This window comes from Gallus gallus, chromosome 3, assembly GCF_016699485.2.
Source record: "Gallus gallus isolate bGalGal1 chromosome 3, bGalGal1.mat.broiler.GRCg7b, whole genome shotgun sequence".
In the NCBI taxonomy this organism is placed as follows: domain Eukaryota; kingdom Metazoa; phylum Chordata; class Aves; order Galliformes; family Phasianidae; genus Gallus; species Gallus gallus.
Genome location: NC_052534.1, coordinates 11,109,260 through 11,133,432, shown reverse-complemented (window position 1 = coordinate 11,133,432; position 24,173 = coordinate 11,109,260). Strand labels below are relative to the sequence as shown.

General features: G+C 41.9%; 1 protein-coding gene and 1 non-coding gene across 4 annotated transcripts in view; one reads left to right on the top strand and one right to left on the bottom strand.

The window, feature by feature from the left end:
• LOC421268 overlaps positions 1-10,858 on the top strand; it is a 225,516-nt gene extending 214,658 nt beyond the window's left edge. For both annotated transcript variants that reach the window (XR_003074419.3, XR_005858509.2), the window contains one exon: positions 9,767-10,858. This is a non-coding gene — a transcript (uncharacterized LOC421268). The remainder of the gene's footprint in view (positions 1-9,766) is intronic.
• Positions 10,203-19,372, bottom strand: ETAA1 (Ewing tumor associated antigen 1). 2 transcript variants are annotated; one of them, XM_004940211.5, is made up of 6 exons: positions 19,080-19,372; positions 18,194-18,331; positions 17,532-17,608; positions 15,875-15,993; positions 13,435-15,539; positions 10,203-11,503 (listed from the first exon to the last, which is right to left on the bottom strand). In XM_004940211.5, exons 1-6 carry the CDS (start codon positions 19,300-19,302, stop codon positions 11,382-11,384), a joined length of 2,784 nt encoding a protein of 927 aa, XP_004940268.1. In that variant the 5' UTR covers positions 19,303-19,372; the 3' UTR covers positions 10,203-11,381. The 2 variants fall into 2 exon arrangements, with proteins under 2 accessions (XP_004940268.1, XP_040553782.1); XM_040697848.2 differs by having other exon boundaries at positions 18,461-19,192.
• Positions 19,373-24,173: the final 4,801 nt, after the last annotated feature.

The window sequence follows — 24,173 nt, the reverse complement described above, 5'->3', positions numbered from 1 at the left end:
ACTAGCGTGGTTTTCCTTTACTCCTTTAAGCCTAAATGGTGCAGGTGACATATTTAGATGGAAATGATGGTGCAGAGTGTGAGATCAAGATCGGTCACAGTAGGAAACATTCTGATATACATAGCACTGGGGTGAAACACAGAAGTGAGGCTATCTCCTCTAGTTAGTCCAGGTTTACTCTCATAAGTGGGACAGTAGAACTGGCAATTGCAGGTCTGGCTCAGTGCAGAGTCACTGGTAGAACTGGTGTAGGTCAGAGGCTTGTAAAATGGGAGGAGTTTGCTGTTATCGGGAGGTTGAATTAATACTATGTGTTGAATCATAAGGGTGGCTGCATGGGCTTTGATCTAGACATGTGAAAGTAACTATTCTGAGTACTGCCATATGCAGTCTGCTTGCATCTCTGACTAATCCAGATATCAGAGAAAATACTCACACGTGTATTTTACAAAATCACAGTGACACATTCAGTTTAATATTCCAGTGATGGTTGAACTGTTAATCTGAAGATGCTAACAGTGGCTGTTGTATAGGTCTAACATCTGAAAGCCTCTAAGCAGTAATGCACTACGCTCATTTTTTTCCGCTTATTCAATGTAAAGAATGAGACAATTTACCCTTTAGAGATTTTTGCTCACCCCCTCTTTTTAAATAAATTAAACATTATTTTATGTGTGGCTTTTAACATACTAATGGATTCATTTAAACCTGCCACACAGAGGCTGAGCTGCTAATTCATACATATTTATTTATTTTTCTTGAAATCAATGATGCGATTTTTAGGATGCTTTGGAAATACTAAAAATCTGAGCTATTTCTGTGTGCACGTATCTGTTTGCCTCGGCTGATTGTTAGGACAGGGAATGTCACACTTACCTTTTCTGGTCTATGCAAACTCAGAGTGATAATCTTAGCTCATCTCCCAGCGGAGCGAGTATCCGTGTCACAAATGTCACCTTTGAAACTGGCACTAATTGGCATTCATGTTGGAAGTCTCAGTGGAATGGCCACAGACACAAGGTGAAATTTTGGCTCTGTTGAAGGCAACAGGAGTTTTGTCATTGACTTTAATAGGGTCAGGGCTTCTTCCAGAGACTGAACCGCCTCTCATGCAGATGTTCACACTGGGCTGGGAGCTTCAAACCCTCTGTGTTTGCTCATGACTAATGAAATGTTTTGCTGCTAACTTCTGTCCTTCCCATGCCAGGATCAAGTCCTTTTTTATAAGGACAGAGTAAATAAGCCCAGAGAAAACCTCCAGCTTCCTCTCACTCTGTCCTCCCCTTCTCTCTTCTTTCTCTTTCTACTTCTTCACAATGCTTTTCCAGACCCAATGCAAGGTCTCTGTCTTCCATGGTCTCTCAGTTCTTCTATTCTTGTCTACTTTTAACCACTCTGTTCCTTTGTAAGAACCTGCTGATTTCCTCATGCCATTCATCTTCATATTCACAGAGGTTTTGTTTGTTCCCCTTATCTTAAATACCTTCTCTTTTCTTTGCTGCCTCTCATTTATAATAAATAAGCTGTTCAAGCTCCTGTGCCATCCAAGGTCAGTCTTTGCCCTTCTTTATCTTGTTCTCTCCCTCCCGACATTTGACTCCTGTAATTCTCTTCTCATTTCTGATTTTGCTTTGAAGACTCATCCTTACGGATGGCTCCTTGATTTTTTTGTGCTCCCTTTGCCACTTGCTCACCTCTTTGCCCTAGCAAAGGTACCTGTGTGAGAGTCCCCAGTGCACTTGTCTTTCTGTCTCTGTGCCTGCTGGTAAAACTCTTATCCAGGCTTTCTTAACCATCTGCTGCCACACATCCCACTGCCACTGATTTGAATTCCTAAGGTCAGTTATTTAGCATTTCTTCTCGATTTTCAGGTCCCCATCTCCTTTATCAGCCTTGTGACACCACTTTCTAATCTGTCTCCAGGATTCTCATTTCTCATATCTTGCTGCCCCTGCTGCCATTGCTTCTATTTCCCACCATGATTTTTTCAACACTACTAAGCTAAAAATGTTGTGACCATCGCTGTTCTTGATGGACAATGTCTACAGGTTCTCCTCACTTCCTCCCTCCCACCTGCACTGTTGCTTGACAGTGCCACCTTGGCTCCATCAGCTTCCTAGATTCTCTACTGCCTGCTATAACAAATTCAAGCTATTAAAAAGCCCTTGCTTGAAGTTCTGTTGTTATTTATTTGCACTCCATTTAGCCGACTGCTTCTCCCATTCTTCTCTTTTACAGGTTTCCTCTGTCCCTTTTCTCCTCTCTTTGCACTTTCTGCTGGTGCCATTCCATAGACAAGGAGGCATTTTTTGATGTCACCCATGAGTAATTTTTTCTTTTGCTCCTGAAATCTTTCATTAAAACTTGCCTCTAAACTTCCAAGCGTCCCTTTTTCTCCATCAAGCACAGGCCTTGAAGCACCAGAAGGCCAGAAATGTGACATGGCCAGGGGCACTCAGTGCAATCTCTTCTCTTGTGCCAGGAGCAGCCCTGGTGGAGTCAGCTGTGTGTACCCTGCAAACTGGAAGGTGTGGGAGGGTACTCAGTGTGGTACATTACAGGGGCATATGTAAAATCATCAATTTAGGGGAAGAAAAAAATGAAGAAACAAGTTCATACAGTGAAGCTTGAAGAAAAAATTGAAAGCAGGGCTTGCCAGCTATACAACTAACCTGTTACCTCTATACTGTTTAGAAAGAATTCTGTTAAAAGCTAGGAAGGGAGCTCTTGGCACTCACAGTTGCTTGTTGTGATGAGGAAAGCAGTTGTTATACAGAACTTGGGGTTTTACTGGGTGAGATTTTATGGCTAAGACCATATTGGAATTAGAAAGAGATTGTCTCAGGGAGTTTTATAGAGCAGGATGATTTTTTTTTACATAGGGTTTTGTTTTATTCTACCAATTTCACCCAGCTGAACTGAAAGGAGTGGGGATGACAGCTAAACTCCTTAGGACAGACATAATGATGTGCGGGCTGTTAAGTAAGATTATTAGAAATAATCCCTCTGGTACAGGCAATGTGTATAATGCCACAGAGAGCTCTTCCTGCAACATGTGGCACTTTAGTATCATGATCTAGAGGCTGTCTAAGTTGTGAGCCAAGAGTGTGGATGTGCTGCAGGTAAGCGAGTCACCTTCCAGTTCCTGCAGGGCTGCCCTTGGCTTTAGAACTTCAGGTCAGATGGATATATCCTATCTCCTGCAAAGGACTTTGTTGCATCAAGGCCATGATGTAGTTTGGACAAGGTCAAGAGCTGAAGGATTGAAGTGGTGGGAGCTACAGAAATGTGACTGGTGGGGTCCAATCCAGGTTCCCAGCCTGCTTTCAAGTACAACGTGCTAAAGTGTTGAAGGTAACTAAAGCTTTCCCTCTACAGGAATCCAGATGAAATGATTCTGTCTAAGAGTGAGTGTCCTTTAAGTCAACACAGGCCTAGTCAAAGGCTCATGACCCCTTCAGTGCAGCAGTGGATGACCATGCAGTGCTGTATTTATCTACGAGCTCTGAGAATATGTGTGGCTTACCTTGTGCAATTTCAGCAGCAAGTAAATATTTCCAGCCACATTTAGAATGTGCCTTAGAAAGGACCTTAAAAAGACATCTCTCTGTTACCCAGTGGACCATTGCAAATACCCATATTGAGCAATAAAAGGTGAAGCACACCTGCGGGGCTGGAGTTAGAAATCATGTTTCCCACTGAGCTCAAAAGAAAGTTTGTGTGTTCCTGCTGCGCAAGGTCATTTCATGTATTGGAGGCCGACGTCCTGTGCATTCACAGGAACAAATCCTCTGGTCGCGTAAAGTGTCCTCAGCTCCACAGAGCAGCTATGACAATTTACACCAGCTGAGGTGCTGCTCAGCGTTTTCAGTTATGGGCATTATTTACTCCTGGCTAGTTAGAGTTCCTTTGGAGCTGTTGCAACACAGGGTGCGTGTAAATCTTTCTTTAGATGCCTTTGGAGCTCTTAGAAGATGGCATGCCTATCTATAAAGTGGAAGTATCCTTAAGCATATGCCTGGCGTAGCCTCACAATAGAATGGTGTTGGAATAATCTGTAATACAGCTACTTTTACCTAAATGAAGGTTTGCAAATGCAATCATGTCCACTAAAAAGATACCATACAGGATAGTAGTGAATAACAGAATCATAGAATGGCCTGGGTTGAAAAGATCACTGTGTTTTCAAGTCTGTCTCTTTAAGCACTTATGTCCCAGAACAAAGCCAGCTCCTCGTCCACCCGAGTGTTGTACCAACTTATTTGTTTTTAATTCTAGAAGTTGCTTAGTCAGGGCACGGTGTCAGCCACTTTTTTAATTGAGATCAGTTTGTTAAACTGTTAATGTAGACAACACCTAAAGTCCTGTCACAGGGCAGGAGATTTCAGTGTAGTTTCTGGGCTTGGTGTGGGGTAAGAAACTGTCCTTTAGAAAGATGTTTCTAAGTAACACAAAGGGGAAAAAGTAGGTCCAAGTCAAAGAAAAAATATTTCCTTAGCAGTTTCTGGTTGTAACAGTGCTAAATTACAGCATAACTTCCCAAGAGTGTCCTCACGGGTTATTTATACCGTAACACATAAAATCATTCCATTAGTGAGGTGGCTATTTTTGTAATCAGTTCTGAAGAATGTGCTCCGTCATCGGAAATGTTTTGATTTAAGTGCGTATTGAGGAGCAGTCTAGAAGTTACACTCTGAATTACTCCTTAAAATAAGTCACCTGCTACATTCATGCAGTGCAGATTGCATGTTGGCTCTGTGTAATTAAATGCTTGTCTAAAGTTGTCATTAAGTTGCAGTAAATATCAAAACCAGCTTTGTTTTCGAATTATATTTACTTCTTCATTTTATCTGATAAATATTCAGCTATGGAAAATTAATTAAAATGTACATGCATACGTATAAGAGGGCCGGGCTGGTGGTTTCAGCTGATGGAGGAACCAGACTGACAGTGGCCTCTGCCAGGCCAGAGATAGATGGGGGAAGTGCAGAGAAAAGAACAAGGTCCTGCAGCAGGCTTGCTGGGGGATGAAAACCTCAAGGCCCTCTCCCATCTTCTCCTCTTCCTAGGTCAAAAATAATATCAGATTACTTTATTAATTAGTGAACCCTAAGACTTCCTATGAATAGAGAAAATTGGGCAAGTTTGGAGGCTGGCAATAATCTTTATTTCTATGTGCTGATGCCATCATGAGTGCAACACTACCATTAAATGAAAGGAGTAGGGAAATTTCACTAGTAGACTAGGAGACAGAAGTCCTTTAGAGGGTATAAAAAAACAATAGTGGTTTTCAGAACCTTGATGGAACAGAGAGGGTTGATGGAGAAGAAAGTCTCAAAAAATCCCTTTATCTCCAGAAAAGCTCGGGTGTGCATTCCTTCTTACCAGGCACTTGGGTATCCATGCTGCATTGTCATACTATAAATGACTCAGCTGAAGAATCTTCAGTTGCAACATTCATCTTTTAGAATCTTAATTAGTTTGTAGGAAATCAGGCTTGATTACTTTCAGTGCTCACAAAAGCAATTGTGATTTTTCTGGAACGTGGACAGGCAAATTGCTGTGATGACATATATATCCGATGCGTCTTCCAAGAATCTCTCTCTCCCTGCATGACTGTTTGAGTCTCTCCATCTCCCAAATGTATGCTTGTTTGACATTTTTATAACTAACAGGTGTTTTATGTAGTTTTGTTAGAGCCTCAGACTTTCTCAAGAAAGCGAAAAAAGGGTTTGTCATTACCTGGTCTGCTCTGATTGACATTATCTTAAACCATCTCCAAATTTCCTCCCACTCACCTCCATAACTCTTTCTGCAGGCTGCCCTCCAACTTTTCTTCATATCTGTGTGGTTATCTGTTAGAAAACTGTTACTTAGATAGACTTTTTAATGAGTTGTATTGTCAGGATTTGACACTCTAATGCAGTTTATTCAAACTTTCTTGATCTCTATAAATTTTTTTGTCAGTGATGTGGAGCCTTTCATAAATTTCACATGCATAGATTGCTGTACAGCGTATATGATCTTGCTGTTCTCATTCACCCTGCACACCTCCTTCAGAAGCAGTCCAGATGTCCCCCTCAACATCTACAGACTACAGATTGCACAGCCTTAACACATCAAATGCCATATCCTTAAGTGTCAGGAGTGGATGACTTATGCCATAGAAAGTATCTGAGTTTAAGAACTAAACTAAACTGAATGTAAATTGGAAACCTAGGAGATAGCTCCGATCTCCCTTATAGGAGCGGGAAGTCTGATGTTGTGGGAGCCTTAACAGGGCAAGATTCCTAGCAATTATATTATATATGCAACCCTTTTTCCATCAGAAACTTCAAGAAATGTGCGTAAACAGTAACAATTTCTGATAAACGCAGCACTGTTTTAGTAGATTTATGTGCTAAAGACAAGAACTACTTACAATAATGAAATGCAATGGGCTGGATTCTCTGCTTGCCTGAGTCACTCCATTACCTCCAGAGCTGGAAGGAAATTGCAGCAGGAGGAGAATCAGGCCCTTAATGGTCTGCAGGCTGCCATGCTGCCGTTACACGCAGACAATAGTCAAAGAAATTTATCTTTAGTTCCACAAGAACAGTACATTAGGTATTCCTAAGTGTTTTATGAGGCAGGACTTTTCTGACTATTCTGACAAAAACAAGCATGCGTAGGAACCAGAGCTTTGAGCAAATATTGCAGTTATGATTTACAGCACAATCACCAGAGTCCTCCTGGCTTCATCCTTGATGGCTACTTACTCAGGCTGTCATTTTTAGCTCCACAGATTCTATCTGCCTTGGCCTCTTCTACAAACACTGGATTCACTGGAGTGTGGTACAAACAATGCAGCTCTCAAACAATGAAGCATTTGTGTTCATTTTCTTCTATTTTATCTTTGGAATTCTACTATTTAGGTCACTATCTGTTGCTTCCAGCTATTCTTTCCTGACAAATTGTAGCTCTTTTTAGGCTTAAAAAGATATAATCAATGAATTCATCTATGTTATTCCTCTGGGTATAAAGGTCTAGATGTAATAAGTGGTACACATAGTATAAGATTACATTGCCATTCCTGAAGTGCAGCCCCAAGATTAATTGTGCTTTATAGACCAAAACTTTGAGAGCTGCTGGATGCTGGCCTCTTTGGAAATTTGATATAAATAACACAATAAAAAAGTTACCAGATTTCTCAAATGCTTTAAACAGGGTCCATTCACCAGCATGAACTGGAAGGTTGTGTGTGAGTAGGTGTATTTTCCAAAATACGTTATTTTAGGTATAGGTAAGAATAATGATGGATTGGTCTTTTACTTGACCGTACCTGTCTGTGTAAAATGGAAAAACAGCACAGGTTTTAGTTGAGAAAGATAATCCTTGGATTTTAGCGAGTAACATTACTCACAGCAAGATTATTTCAAAGTCCATGAAATAAAGATTATACTCAGGTATGGGGATACATACATACAGGATTTCCATTTCCATTTAAACTGAAGCCTACTGATTGCTCATGTAAAAAATTACTGTGCTCTGAATGAAATGAAGATGAGTCCTTAAGCAAACAGTCATAAATTAATTTATAATGAAACATGACATTCATAATTTAATTTGGGTTGTATTTAAGACTGTTGTTACTATTCGTATAGGTCCTTTTTGCCTGGAGGAAGATGTGGCTTTGTAGCAAAATGCCGGCTATTGAAATACCAAACTTTTTACACGTACACGTGTATTAATTAATTAAAATCATGTAGATACTTTCCTAATGAAGAACTGTTGTCTACTGCAAGCAGTGAGACAAAAGCTCGCATGACTGAGGCTGACACACGCAGTATTGGTGGGTTGCCAAGAGGGGTGCTGAGCAAAACGTGCAAAATCTGTTGGGTTATAGAATGGCCTGGGTTGAAAAGAGCCACAATGATCATCTCATTTCAACCCCATGCTATGTGCAGGGTCGCCAACCACCAGACCAGGCTGCCCAGAGCCACATCCAGCCTGGCCTTGAATGCCTCCAGGGATGCGGTGTCCACAACCTCCTTGGGCGACCTGTTCAGTATGTCACCACCCTCTGTGTAAAAAACTTCTACAGAATCATAGAAGTCGTGGGGCTGCTTCTCCCTTTACTTCCTTAGGGCATACAGAGGGGATGGACCAGGGTAGCAAGCAGTAGAGATGCACGTTTTGTGTTTCTCATCTGCTCCACATAGCTTCCAGCTGCCTGTGTACATCACAGCAGCAGTCTGGGCCCAGCACCACAGCTCTGCAATATCTGCTCAGCTGATGGCTAGTTTTGTCAGCACAGAGCTGAAAGGCAGTTTGGGCACCCAAAGCCTGAGCTGCGCTCTCTGTGTCAATGGCTGCAGGGCTGCATGCCTGGCCTGTTCCCATCGGGGTAGCTGCATCCCTATGGTGCTGCTGGTTTAATGTGCGATTAAGCTAGGTTAAACTCCTGACTGCCCACTACCGTGCCTTAGGATCATAGAATCATGGAATATCCCAAGTTGGAAGGATCAGTCCAATGAGTCCAATCCCTTGCTCCACACAGCACCACCCAAACCCTACATTGCTGCCTTCTGCTCCCTGTGAGGAACTGCAGCCGCCATGATGCCTCCCCTCAGCTCCTCTGCTCCGCGCTGGGCAAACCCAGGGCCCTCACTGCTCTGCCTGCTGGGCTGCTCCATGTTCAGTATCCTGGGGAGGATATGAATGCTTTTTTTCTTTTTCTTTTCTTTTTTGAGGTAATAATATCTAGCATGTGAAATTTTGCTGTTCGTATTGTAGACATTGCTATTCTTTGCAGTTATTCCTAAGCCATAATGAGTCTTGCTTCTGCCTTCACTGACTCCACCAATGAAACTGTATAGCCTTCCACTTTGACCGGAGTTGCCTAATAGAAGTGGTATAGAAGGGTTTTAATTTTAAAACAAGAAACAATTTCTCTGTTTCTAATAGCACGACGTCACAAAAAGACTCTTCAGTTTGTTAACTGGAAGATGATATAGTAGGGCATTTGGGGATAGTCAGTAAGGGTGTGACCAAAACAATCTTATTTTGTCTCGACATCAGTTAAGAAACCATGATCCCAAGAAATTGGGATTTCTATTTGGAAAGAAAGGCCAAATTAAAGGCCTTGAAATGCGTCTACACTAAAAAATAGGCATTTACGAAAAGCAGAAGTCAAAGCCCTTCTGTAATGACTAGGTTAATGGGGGAGAGCAGTAGGTGCATTAGCTGTAAACTGTCAAAAAGGTGTTTCACACTTACTAGCAAATAGACTCTTTAATCATGGTTATGCAGCACATAGGAAGTACCCAGGTAAGCAAGTGACAGTAATTCCTCAATAGGTTGATGGCATCTCCCTCCAATTGCAAAAGGCTCTTTGTATACCTCTTCTAAGAACAGAATTCCCCTCGTTGCACACTAAGCTCTGTTCTGCAGCTCCAAGGATAAGTGGGATGGTCAGCTCTGTACCAGGACAAGCAAGTGCTGGGTCAGACCAGCAGCGTCATTTCAGGACAGCCCCAGCGCCTTACTACTGCCTGTGCCTGAGATCCCTTCAGCATCAAACTCTTACTGGGATAAATACAGTGTTTGCAACCACCACTTTCTATCATGTGTCGGTCATAAGGACCTGCAAATCTGAACTGTTAGAACACTGCCAGCAGAGGTTTGACAGCACATCCTATTTTATGTTATATGATCTGGTAAGTGTGTCATTGTGGTGAAGTTTTCTGAAAAGCTGAAACCATTTTTTCTGGTTTAACTTTGTCAGATCAGGAAGCTGATCCAACTCATCATTCATTGCACAATGGCTGGAGCTGGCAGGACAGGGAGCTGCAGCCAGAAACCGCAAGTAATGCTCATTTGGCATCAGCATGGTCTTTGGTGGACTTCAGGATTTGATTTTAGAATGCACTAATTAGCACCAAGAATGGTGGTTAATACAAAAGCACCTTCAGTAGTTTGAAAAACAGCATAGCCTATTATTCCAGGACCCTGCTGTAGATGGCCATGTTTAGAACCAGTTCCTACGGGAAAGGATTTTTAGTTTACACTGGCCAAGGGAATCAGTTTGCCACCACTATAGGTAGCATATGGAATAACTGAATAAAGCACAAAATAAAACTGTAAGGTAAAGTCAATTGAGAATTCCCACTGCACACCCTTTTACCAATCTCTACAGTATGTTCCAGAACAGACTAGAGAAATTAAAAAAGAAAAAAAAAAGTTTAATGACAATTTACAAATATACAATACTTACATTTTCAAAAGTTACAAAAATGGTACATTTAACAGAAACCAAAAGCTTCATCCGACCTTTGGTACATTTCAAAGTTAGCTATTTACAAAGAAAAATCACAGTCACTTCTCATAGTGTCACATGTTTACATGTAAGCATCCCTCAGCTAGAAAACATCTCACAGCTTACCCACAGGCACTTCTTGCAGTGTGAGCTCTGCACCCATCTATCACACTGAGAATTCTATCAGCCCCCGCTAAGCTGACACGACATCACATTATTATGTTTTAACAGACGTTAGTTTGAAGAATATGTATGCCATATGATGTATATGACGAGAATATGATGTAACCATCACGCTAAACTGATTCACAGTTGGTGACATTTCACCTGGTGCATTCTGCATTGCTTCTGGTTTGGTACAATGACATAGGCTTCCTTTTCTAATTAGCTTGTAATACATGTTAAGAAAAAAAAAAGGTTTGATTTTATTAAGTAGGATAATTCCATCTCTTCATGGAGGAAATTAAAAACAAAAGTGTTCTTCCCATGATGTTATTTCACCTTATGAAATTCGTATATTAAACCATGCACAATTTTTGCCTAAGGTAACAGACAAATTGATCAAGGCTTCCAAAACCTGTTCATTTCTATTAGTTTTCCCAATACTGGATGTTTTCTAGTTGACACTTATTTTAACTCAAACTTTAGAAATTTCACTTGAGAGCAAACACAAGTATTGCTTTGTCTGTGTGTGCTTGAGTGTCATCCTTTAGTTTAAAATATTTCCAATAAAAGAACCACACCCAAAATACATACAGCCCATTTTTGAAGCCTCTTGCTTATTAGTGTACACCATTTTTTTCATGTGGTCATGATTTTTAGAGCATGTAACATCAATGCATAACAGAATGGGAACTCGAAAAGCCTTGAAATTCATTGTGTTGAGGACAGTTTGGGACTACACATTTCCCACTGGTATGTTTTAGTTAAGACTAAATACCACCAGAAGATTAGTTACGGTTCAGGATCAAGATCTTTTTTAAAACCAAGAAATAAGAAAAGCTTGCTGTCAGCAACTGCGAGCACAGTTTAAAATGTCTTCCACCATTACAGCATTGTCCTCCCAAGAACTTAGTAACTCCAGTCAAACTGAAGCATCTTTTAAGCATGCCTGCATTCTGGATTTCCTTCGTGCAAGAGCTTCTTGTTTTTTTCTTTCAATTTCTTCTTGAGAACATTTTCTGTGCTTCTGTTCCACCATAGACACTGTAAGTAAAAAACATGTATTAGGACCCTGTAAGTTTGGTTTTTTTTTTTTCTCCAATATGTATTTTAACTCATCTGTTTCCAGTGTCTGAAGATGCATAGCAAGAGCACACTATTGTGACATGCCAGGCACCCGAGCCCATCTATCTTGTCCCCAGGGCAGAAGGGGGATAAGATGCATGACCTTTGCAGTGCTGCTGATTACTACCTCACAATGAAGGTATTGGGGGGGGGTGCAGACGTTTGCTTCAAGGAAATTTTAGTTGGCTGCCCTTCAAGTGAACCTTGTGACACGAGGAGTCAACATAGGAGATGGCAGTGGGTTAAGAAAATTAAGGCTATCGGAATGAAAAGGGCTCTGCAATTTAGTGAGTTAGAGAGATGGACATCGAGATGGTATAGACACAGGGGTCAGATATAGTACAGGTGTCACACAAATAAAACCAGAAAGGTTGAAAAAAGGTCAAAAGGAGCAATAAAAATTGGCAAAGGAGACAAGAACATGATAGCTAAACGTAATATTTTATATGTTGTGTTACAGAACTATAAATTCCTGTACAGTAAAATCCTGACCTCATTGGAACCAACAGGAAGACTCCCATCATTCTTCAGGTCAAGAATTTTACCATTTTTATGCACCCATTTCCAATTAATATATTTTTAATAAGTAGTTTTCCAGACTGGATAAACAAAACAAAGGCTCTTAATGATTGATTCTTTAAAAAAGATGATTTACAGATATCCATTACACGTTAGTTTTTGCAAAGACTGCTTAATGCCCAGCCTTCCGTTGCAGCAAGGTCTTTTCACCAAGCTTAAGATAAGAGGAAAGTTTTGTTGCTTTTCTGGAAATAAAATCTAAGCTAAGAGGGCACTTTCTATTTCATAAATATATTCTCTAAAGCATTCTGCAGAATGACTATTTAACTCTCTCCCCCTCCCATCCAAAATGGTTTACTTCCATTTCTCTAATTCTTTGCTGGGCACAGAAAAGATAAAATAGTGTTTCTTTACATAATGCTGGCTGATGGTTTCCAGGAATTACTTTTTGTTTTTATAACAGCACTTCCTAGCAATTGAGGTTGATATAGGACACTTCAAAAGGCCTATTTTATCAAAATTAATACTAATAAATACTCTACCGAGCAATTAGGTCAAGTGAAAATGAGGACTGACTGCAACTTGGCTGGTTCTACATTTCTCTAGTGAGTAACAGTGCTTAGAATATTGCAGACCACTTCAAAATGGACTGGTCTAGTGACTGTCTGGGAGGGTAAATAAAAGGAAGTGTTAGTGTTTGGGTTGATTACACAAGGAATATTTCACTGGCAATTCTGGTCACAGAGCAAATAACAATACACGCCTAGGTTTCAGAATGATTCGAGGTTCCAATTTCCAGGCATACAATAAAAAGAAATTGGCATTCTGTATCATTTGCTGCCTTTTCCCTGCCCCACCATAAACTGGGGTTTTAAAATCATGGCTGAGATAAATAATTTTTAATGTTTTTTCAAAACGTACCACTAATTCAAGCACTGACTTACACTACAGCACTTACTGTGTACCAAAATGGTTTTACAGCAACTCAGAGTACAGTACGCTGAGTGCTGCCATCAGAGTATACCTGATTCTAGTGGTTCTGAGTGTTTATGGAGTATGAAGTATTTTGAGAAGCAGAACAAAAATAGGAAAGAGAAGTCCTTAACTACAGGAATTCAAGAAATGTGTCAAGACAGTTTTAAGTTTGGAGAAAACAACCTCCAAATTCTCATTAGTGCATTTACTAATGCCTAAACTGAATGGATGAATATTGAAATCTATTCTAGGTTGAAACATGGTATAAATTTATCCTCTAACTTTCTGAGCACAGTGAGGAAAAAAATAACAACAACAAAGCAATTCAGCAGTGATTCAATATTGAAGACACGCACCTGATGTAGGCAATACAAGAGACTCTGAAAGATGCCTTTTGAAAGGTAGTTTTGTATTTTCAGGCTTGCTGTGCAAGGTCACATCCACCTGATTCTTACTTCCTTCCAAACCCCGAAGAGCAATTCCAGTGCCACAATGACTCCCTGGATTTTCAGGCCCTACACGAAGAGCACTCTGAGAACTGTTAGTCTTTCGAAACTTAAACTTTGAAGGCAGAAGAGACATGCTGTTACCGGAACTGTTATTTGGCATCTTTCCTGTATTATACAAAAGATCTTGGCTCTCTAATGTTTTGCTACAAGAAATGTTTATTGCATTAGCTGGGCTTGCTTCAGTACTAGTTTCTTTTGTTGGCACAGAATTTGACCTGTACCATTTTCCTGAAGTATTCCTTCTAGTATCTTCGGAAGCAGCTTGATGATAGTTTTTTGACAGTGTGTATTTACTCTCCACTGAAGTACCAGAGGTCACTGTTAGAGGACTCAGTATGTTTTTACAGTTCGCTACATGCCCTGTTGTAGTCAGCCCATGTGTAACCCTTGCGAAGTTCCTAGAGAGGTTGTCTAGTGAATGACCATCCCGCTGTGCATTTCTTTGTTGAGCCATGGGGTGATCAGATAGTCCTTGCTTAGATGCTGCACAGCCACCATCAGCATTTGATCTGGTTTGAATACTGACTCCTTGTATTGTTTTAGTTCTTTCGCTTCCTTGTTTAGCATCCAGGTTCTGGGTCTGCTTTTCTACATCATCACATACCTGATACAATAATTCATCATCCTCACAGTTCGCATCCCAAAGACTATCAGATTCACAAAACATGTCTAAAACTTCATCAGAGAATTTTGGTTCATTCCAGTCATCAAATGACAGAGGACGTTTCTTTGGTATTTCAGCTGGATTTAAGTGACCTGTGTTGACCTGGTTAACCACTTTGATTACATCATTAGGTTTCTTACTGGTAGAAGCACTGGTTGATTCACAGAAAATAACAGGTGTGCTATTCCCAGGTTTTTCAGTCTGTGGTCTACGGGAATTAGATCTTGAAGGAAAAAGAGGAACAAGGTTACCTTTAGGCTCAACAGTTCCATTTCCACTCTTCACTTGAGATTGCACTGAAACAGGAATACAGTTAAAATCGTTGTTGGGGGCACTCCTCCAAGCAGAATCCACGATTGCCATCTTTGAGTTTTCCATCTTATTATATGGCTTTTGTAAAGAAAGAGATTTTGCAACATTTTGTGCATTTTTACTAGGATGCTTCAAAGGTGAACGCTGGAAACTGTCAGATTTGTGTGCGCTCTCCAAACAAATTACTGAACTAGAATTACTTCTTTCCTTTGTTCTGCTGGCATCACTGAAACCCTGCACAGATGGATTTATAGGAATTGGTGGAGCTTCTTCAATATTTATCAACTCGGGATTTTGCGTTATTTGCATCACAAAAGAGTCATCTGCCAAAAAATCTGTATCCCAGTCATCAAAATCATCATTAACTACTCCAGCAGGCTTACTGGAGACCACCAATTCCGTCTTCAAAGAAGAGTGTTTTTTTGTCAGTGTGTGAGTATCAGTTTTTGGAAAAGTCTGTTTCACACTTCCTAGTGCATGTAGGGTATCTTTTCGACATGCACTTGATCTACCATTTTGCACGTTTTTAATTTGCTCAGGAAGGTGGTCAACCTCCAAGATACTTTTGTTTTCACAGAAACTGTTATTTAGAGAAATATCTGACAGCCCTTGGCTTAACTGCCCACTACACTTCTGGGTAGAGCAATCAAAAAGAGCATGAAGGGCTATTTCAGCCTCAAGGTCTATAGACTTTTGACTGCTAGACTGACAAGTCTCTACTGTAGGGATGCCAGTGCTTTCTCCAACTGGTTTCAGAGACAGAGCAGTACCTGTTGCAGAAACTTCATCGAGGAGCGATTTCAGGTTCTTGATTTTTAATTCAGCTTTGTAATTATTTAAGGACTCGGAGGCAGTCTGGATAAAGCCATGGCTAAGCTTCTCTTGCTCATGAACAGCATCTAGCTCTACCAGATTTTTATCAAATTCCTTGGCCAACTTCATGAGTTCTTCTTCAGGACTTTTTATTTTAAGATCTCTAGATTAATAAAAAAGAAAAGTAAAATAAAATAGAAAAGAGAATCAGACCTATTGAGAAAGTTTTGCCAAGTTCAGCTAAGCTACCCTACACGTTGTTTATTCTCTAGTTTAACAGCTAGTGAGAGTATGACTGAATCCTGCTGCTCCCAATGCATGCAGTCCTTTAGATAATTCCCAGAGATAACCACCCCATTAAAAAGATAGCAACTGCAAAGTTAAAATCTTTCTGTATGCTAACATACAATTACATGGTTCACTATACATATTGAAACACTGCATACTCTTTTTACATGAAAACCCAGCTACAATGGGCAAGGTAGAACTCTAACTTACCTTGTACAACATAACTTTGTCCTAGCTCGCACTTTTACTACTCCAGGTGTGCAGGGAATTGCATCCTCACCAATCCACGTCCCTAGAAGGGAGCCTTCATTACAGGCTGCTTTTTCATCCTGGGTGATTAGATTTATAACGCTTAGCAATTTGATTTCAGATAAAGATTTGACTAGACACACACCTTGCATTAGTTAAAGTTACTAAACCAATTAAATTGGATCAAATCTATTGAAAGCCAAGGATAGGAGCTAAACCAATACAAGCTAAGCAAGATTACTCCAACACTGTCAACTGATAGTTGTATCAGTTTAATTATATCAGTTTAAAGCAGGAACTTCAATTAAAATAATTGAATTTTAGTTTGGTGCTTAAATCTAATTCTATATTTGCTTCCCCCATCAGGTTTACGAATAATCAGCAATATTCACATTACAAGCTGTGATTTAGTTCATTTACGTTAGTACACAAGTAAGAAGCTACTTGAGGTACCCTTATCTTTATGCACTTACAGCAGCATTAACAGATCAGAGAATTTGAAATAGATCATATTTTGTATGGCTACTGGAAAAAATCTGACTTCTTCCATTACAACTCTTACATAGAAGGAAAACAGAAAATAAATTTAAACAGAAATAAAGGATGTTTAGAAACTGAATGAGCTTGTTTTACAGCTTCAACATTCAGGCTGGGATCTGAATTCCTAAATCTACGAGATACAGTACTGCAGCGGTACAATGAGTACAGGGCCAGAGCCAAATACTGAATGTGAGGAATTACTGCATGTAAGTCAGCAAAGGTAACTTGAACTTTACTGACTACCAGGGTAGTTTTGAATACGTTTTATTTTTCAAGAAAAAAGAACACAAGCAATAGATATTAGCAAACCCAGTAAGATATTTACAGTCATTATAAGACTGAAATCATTTAAATGGAAGTGACAGCCCTTATCAATGATTTTCTAATTCTACTTTCTCACAAATATTCAAAAAAACAAATACATTTAAATGGCTCTGTCAAATAAGTAGGCATTTTTGGCAAGCCAAATTCTACAGACTGTGTTAGGAATGACAAATTCTCTTCTTGCATCTAGTAAAATGCAAACAATAAGACTCCTATTAAAAGACTATCTTATTTTCATTTTGCAGGCTGTGAATGCCAGTTTCACAGCCAGAAAGAGACGTCAAGAGCATGGATCTTAGGGTAAAAAATGCAAATTACTTAGAATAACTATGCAGCTTTACTGCGTTTATATCATTGCTCAGTCTCTCTTAGATATCTGAGTCAGATGTTGCCAAGTAAATCCAGTATGTGAAGAAACTATACCTTTTAATGCACAAGTGATTAAGGATAAGTAAACCACAATAAATCTCCTAAGATCAGGGGCAATAAGCTGCATTCTGCAAGTAGAACTTCCTAAATGCAGCTGCAACTAGTCCACTTTCTTCATACATCTTGTTTTTTTAATGGTCAAATGTTGAGCTTATGATTATAATTCAGTCCAGTTTTATAAACATGTTTCTAGTTATCTGCATACTTCTTGTCATGTAAGTTAGACTACTGTAACTAAAAGGGAGCCTTCAGTAAAAGTGAATACTGTAGCACTATTGTTTCAGTACTGCATATACAGAGCACTGTTTTAGAAAGTAACAATTACCTGAGGAGCAATCCTGTTAACAATTTCTGAAATTTCTACTGCACATCTACTGGTAAGCTGTTTGGTTTTTCCTTTGCCTAAGAAAATAATAAAAAAAAACCTTTTAAAAATGGCAAAACTTTACAATTTATAAAGTTCATTATAGCTCAAATTACACTTGATGAAGTCAGAACTTGGTATAGCACTATACTGAGGAATTTTGGGGATTTTAATAAAAGTCAAATCAAACCAGTCACCTCTGGACTCACCAGGTGCTGTCATGATAAACAAGAAGGGGCAATTTTCCCATAAATGTGGACTTTTATCACAGAATCATGAGTTGGAAGGGATCTTTAAAGGCCATCTAATCCAACTCCCCTGCAACGAATAGGGAAACCTACAGCTCTATCAGGTGCTCAGAGTCCTGTCCAGCCCTAGCTTGAGTGTCTCCAGGGACGGGGCAGCCACCACCTCTCTGAGCAACCTGTGTCAGTACCTTACCACCCTTACTGTAAAAACCTTCTTCCTTAAGTCCAGTCTAAATCTCCCATCTGTTAGTTTGAAACTGTTTCCCCTTGTTCTATCACAAGAGACCCTGCTGAAGAGTCTGTCCCCTTCTTCTAATACACTGCAATTGCATTCCCTTGACAGGCACCCTGAAATTTGAATTTTGTTAATATTACCTAGTCCATGTGCAATTGGTGAATGAGGATCCCAAAAGATTTCTTGCTGTAAATCAGTGTCATTAACTGGTGAGCTGAAGGTAGGTATTCTGGATTTCCTACTCAATGATCTCTTTGGAGTTTTATGTAAACATGGCTCTGTGTAAACAGAAAGGTGATCCTTATTAAACAATAACAAACACAACGGTGAAGAAACTCAGAATCCAACTTAGACCAAGGGCTTTAGGAAGAATCAAAACAAAGCTGACAGTCATCGAGGTTCTTTACTTTCAGGATGGGTTCTTTCCACTGCAGTTAATGCAGTACAAGATGGTGACATCACAGAGAGATGACACGATGCTGACAGCTGGATGCCCAGCATCTAACATTAAGTATGAGGACTGCCTGTATTCTTATCTGAGGGAGTACTGACTTCAGTGTGTTAATGAAATGCTACGTAGATCTACAGGGGAGAATATTTTGTGTTCTGCCTTGCTCTGTGCCTCACACCCAGACTGGTCTGGGTCAGAACTCCCAGGGGCCCCTGAAAGGCTCTGGGTCACAACACCCTGCAGGTGCACCATCCACGCATCCCTGCACTGCGCCTCTCCAGGTGGGGCTGATAGCAACAAGGACACAGCTGCGCACAACCGCTCCCAGCTGCCTCAGCAGCTCACCCTGCCCTTCAGAGACAAAACCGCCGCCGCGTGGGCCTACACAAGTTCTAGAAGATGCCATCCCAACGCGAGGAGCACCCTGCGAGCTGCTTTATACGCTGCGGGTCCCACCGCGGGCAGTCGGGCCGCTCCTCACGGGCCCTGCCCTCCACAGGAAGCTGCTCGCCGGACGCCTGCAGCCCCTTCCCCGCGCACCCGGGCGGGCAGAGCGGGGGCCGCTCCCGCCGTACCTGCCGCGCCGCGCACCACCGCCTCCCGCGACGGCGACGGCCGGGGCGCCTCCCTCGCGGGCAGGCCGCGGCCCGCACCACCCTCCTCGCCGCCGCCGGCCGCCTCTTCCTCCGCGGGGCACTCCGCCGGCCGCCGCCGCCGGCCGAGCCTGTCCTCGCCGCCGCTCCGCCCCCGCAGGGCGGTGAGCCTGGGGCAGGGCTCCCTCCGCCGGCTACCAGGCATGGCAAACGCTACGGCGGCACCGCATCCACCCCGCCGCCGCCGGCGCCGCCATTTTGCCGGGGAGCCCGCCGGGACAACGCCGATTGGCCGCCGTCGCACCGCGCCGGGCCGCCATTGGCCCCGCAGCGCGAGGGCGGGCCGGCGGATGCGGCGAGGAACTGCGGCGGGTTTGCAGCCGCTTTGCAGCGTGCTCGCGCCGCGCGCGCACGCCCGATCGCCCGCTGCCCGTCTGGGCGGGAAGCCGTGAGGGGCTGAGCCCTTCCCCGTGCCCACCCCCAAAAGCAAAAATCAGGCAGGAATAAGCAGTTCTAGCCCTGCGTGGGAAGTGGGGCTGGCAAACAGAGGCTGCCAGAAGCCCAGTTTGGTAGGTAAAGATTGGTAGGTGCCCAAGGTTCCTGAGGGACTGCGATGTTACATCGTTAGTTAAAAATGCAAGCACGTGTATGCACCAGCAAATGTGCAAACATACCCACCGAGCATATAGGCCGAGAAGGGAACCGCCTGTGTATTGCTTACCTGCCTGCTTTTTGTTTAAGCGGTTTGGAGCACTTTGGGCTCACACTTCATTTATAAGCTGTAAGCAGTGGATTTCAGTGTAGGATCAGCAGTCTGAGGAGTTTTAAAGTCACAAAACACCCTGCACTGGGAAGCCTCTTCCCATCCGAGGCCTCAGGCAAACAATATGTTTTGTTGCTTCTCTGTCCTTCTGGGCGTAATTAATGCCAATGGAAGAGTTTTTAACAAGGAAAAAGTATGTATTAAACAGAGGAACTGTTACACGCAGAGCTAAACTATCACAGTTAATAGCAGCAAGTTTTGACTTCTGGGTAATCATTGGTGTCGTACCCATCAAATGTAAATCAGAGACCAGGCTGAAAAAACAGATGTAGAATTAGGCTTCAAAATTCATTGCTGGGTGTGAGTGTGACTACAGCCTTGTATTAACACCAGCATGGGTAAAGCCTTACACTGTTATAAAGTATGGTAATGGTATGCATGGCATATTTCATCACTGGTTGGCAATATGGTAGTTAAAAGCTGTGATGTACAACACTGGTACAGAGATGGCTTGCCTGGCACGTATGCCATAATGGTGCACCTTAAATTACTTGACCTGTTGTTTCCAGGTAAAATGGATACCGAGAAGAGGCCAAAAAAACCAAAATCTGCACCATACAGAAAAGTTCAACAGGTACGTGATGCCAAAAAAAAAAGCTGCTTGCTTAGTGGGTATTTATTTCATTGCAGCTTAAGAACTTAGCTCGGAGCTGATGCTATTTATTGAGTTAAGAAATTTAGTGGTGGAAGCCTGTGATGTTGAAGGGTTTCTCTGTGGAGCTGTAGCCTCAAGGAGGAGGGAGTTTACACTCCCTTGTCATGGCATGAGCAGCTGGATCAATGGCTAATTGTGGGCAGGCTGCGTTCCAGAGACTTGCAGCAAACTCCTGCTGCTGCAGTTGTGAGTCCTACTTTCACCTCAGGAAGGATAAATAATGGAGGAGAGGGAATGAACAATAAAGTTACTTCCGTTCTTGTGCTTCAGTTCTATCAACTGCCTGAGAACTTTTTCACTGTGTTTTATGAAGGGAGTTCTGAAAAGGAATGAAATAGACGTGGAAGATCTGAGAAATTCCCCAAGAAATACTGATCAGTGTAATTAGAATGCTGTGAATATGAGGGGAAAAAATGCTTCTCTCTAAAATCCTTTGAGCACAGAGCTTTAAAGTGAGCATTTTTTTTCCTGTGTTGGGAAGAGTGTGCAGCGTTAGTGAGGTTTTACAAACTGTGTCATTCTTTGAGTTAATGCAACTAGCAGAGAAAAGTGACTTTTTCTTATACTCCGCCTTTCATGTTTGCTGGAACTGGAGAAAAGGGGAAAATAATTGTAGTGATTTCAATGAAAATATCAAGATGTGTCAGAAAACAGAAGGTATTAGGAGTAATTAATTCAATTTGACAAATAGTGTCTTTTTTTCTTTATTTAAATGCCTTGTGACGTTCTCAGAGTGAACTATCTTGTCCCTTATTTCTACCCCAATCTACACTGTCATGTCTTTCTTGCATGTGTGTATGCGTGCATTTTGAGCACTTGAGACCAGGTGACAAGAAAAGCTTGCTGAGCCATCTGCTCCTTGGGCAGTCTGCTTTAAAAAGTGGCCTGGGTAAAAACTTGCAACCCAATACAGTTACACAGTATTTTAAACGTCAAGTGTTTTCTCCTAGGGAAGGAAGAGTTAGAGATTATGTAGCCTGTGTGGTGTATCTAAGGAAATTCAATGAATAGGTCACAGTCTCTCCTCTGTTTCTGCTGTTAGGCTTCTGGCAAGGCAGGCATCAGGGAAAGCCATGGGCTTTCTGAACCTGTCAGAATCCGTCTGTTGCTTTGGTTGTGTACAAAAACAAAATGCAAAAGCAAATGTCTACCAAAGGCAAACGTGTCTGAGTTTATAGCGTGACTCCACTCGGTCTACAGTTCTGCAGACATCTTCAACAAATTTCAGTGGTCCTGAGATCAAGAGCCTCTGGCCATGCTTCCTTGCATGGTGCAGACTGCTCTGAGCCTTGTATTTCTGCAGAGTGTGGCTCAGGGATGCTGGGAGACGAGCAGAGGGGAATTGAATGAGGTGACTTATGTGCCTGAAGTCTCCCAGGCAGCTTTGCTCATTCAGAGCTGGCTTGGATGTTCCTGTGCAGCAGTGCTTCATGCCATGTAGACATGCCCTGCTATATCTGGCTTCTTATCTTTCAGAAGGAGATAGTAGTGCTTGGTGCAGCATGGGTTCTGGTCTTGCTCAGTCTGGAGAAAAGAAGGCTCTGGGGAGACCTCATTGCAGCTTTCCATTATTTGAGGGGAGATTATTAACAGGAGGAAGACGAACTTTTTACATGAGCTGATAGTGATAGGACAAGTGGGAATGGTTTTAAACCAGAACAGAGGAGATCTAAATTAGATGCTTGGTGGCAATTTTTTACTGAGAAGGGCAGTGAGGCCCTGGCACTGCTGCCCAGAGAGCTGTGGGTGCCCCAACCCTGGAGGTGCCCATGGCCAGGTTGGATGGGCCCTGGGCAGCCTGAGCTGGTGGGGGGCAGCCAGCCCATGGCAGGGGGTGGAACTGAGTGGGCTTTAAGGTCCCTTCCACCCTAAGCCATTCTCTGGTTGTCCTGCGAGTAAGTGTGGAGCTGCTGGATGCTGTGGTGAGGGAAACTGTACAGAGAAGTCAAAGGGTTAAGGTAAGACGCATGGATAACCACAACCCTCTGGACCCAAAGAGAAATAAACTAAGATGTTGGTATAAAACTTTTAGTGAAAGTAGAAAATTCTAGCTACAACTTTCTACCCTTTTTTTCCCCGCCCCCCCAGAAATGTTACTCATCCATATATTCTCTTAAGAAGCCTTGGAGTGTTTACTAAAATAGAGCAGTACATGACAGCAGATACTTTATACAAGTTCACTGAAAGAGATATGTGTTCTGTTGCCGTCTTTGGGACCTTAGGAAAAACTGAGAGGGTATCTGAAATGTTAACTTAATGGACAATAATTTTTTCCATCCATGGGGGAACACAGGCATCGTGCGTGTATTTTTGCTTTTATTAATAGCATTTTGATAGCACGGTTATAAAGCTTGTCCTTGGCTTGCCTTGAAATATCATACTGACTTCACTTATTACTTTAATTTTCCAAGGTGAAATGTTCAGAGAGCAGAAACTGGTGAGGAAAATATGGCCCAAGCAGTTACGTATACCTTTATTTTTAAAGTGCTGTCCAGAAGGGTTTGCAGCCCTTTTCGCTGATGCATAAATTGACCTAGACAGTAAATGATACATGACCTTAAAAATATCTGAAGTAGCCTTGCTTGAGAATTTTTAGTAGAGAGTTATTAAATGTCAGAGTAATTTACACAAGCATAGCCTAGTTTATGATTTTGCATTCTTTTCCTCTTTCCTCCATGCCAACCAAGAACCAAAGAAGCTTTAAATTTTTTACATGTATCTCCTTTTTTCTTCTTTTATCGCAGAGGTTCGTCTGATTTTATTTATCATGCTCAGAAAATCTAGTCAAATGTGAGAGTATAATGTAGCTCACAAAGGCCTGATCCAGCAGAGTACTTAAGTACCTGCATAATTTCATCGTGATGACATTTTCCATTGCTCATTAACTGGCATTTAAAGGAAATTTTCCATTGCTTGGTGTCTGGGCATTTAAAGGAAATTGTCAGCCAAAATGGGCCAGCCATTTTGAAGAATTAGGTCAGGCAGTGAACAGGCTACAAGCTGCAGAGGTCTGTAGAGAGCCCGAGAAGTTCATGCCCCTTACAGAAAGCTGCTGATAGCCACTGGGAGGGCCTCAGCTTGGGTATTTGTTGTAATGTAGGCTTAGTTCTACAGCTCTTCTCCGGTGCTCAGGGTGAAATCCATTGAGAGCCTGCTTCTTAGCTGTGCAAGACTGCAGAGACCACTGTTTGCAGAACTTCTGCTTTGATACTCAGCTGGGTCAGGTAGTTTCAATACCAGGCTGCCTGGAGGCAGCTTACTGGCTGCTCCCCCCAGAAACAGGTACAGTAATCCAGGCATCTCAGAGTGGTGCTGGCTTGCTCCAAGGAACAACCATGAGGAGCTGAGGCAGCCACATCCCATCTGCTCACCTGTTTGCTGCACCTGGTCCCGCTGTCTACAAGCTCATAGAGCCTTTTGCTGTTCTTCACTCATGCCTGTTTCACTGTACAGAGAGGACATTCTGTTAGGCGATCTCTCAGCTGAGATGTGCCCTCTGCTATCTCGTTGTTTATGTGTGAAGGCAATCATCGTGAGGGCAAGATCAAAAGCTATTCATAGAAATTACTGCAACAGCATTTTCCTTTTCCATTTTCTA

Coding starts and splice junctions, on each gene's coding strand:
- ETAA1 (XM_004940211.5), bottom strand. CDS start 19,302: ATGCCTGGTAGCCGGCGGAGGGAGCCCTGCCCCAGGCTCACCGCCCTG. Junction 18,332..19,079: donor GGTGGTGCGCGGCGCGGCAG/GTACGGCGGGAG, acceptor CTGTTTACACAG/AGCCATGTTTACATAAAACT. Junction 17,609..18,193: donor ACCAATTGCACATGGACTAG/GTAATATTAACA, acceptor TTATTTTCTTAG/GCAAAGGAAAAACCAAACAG.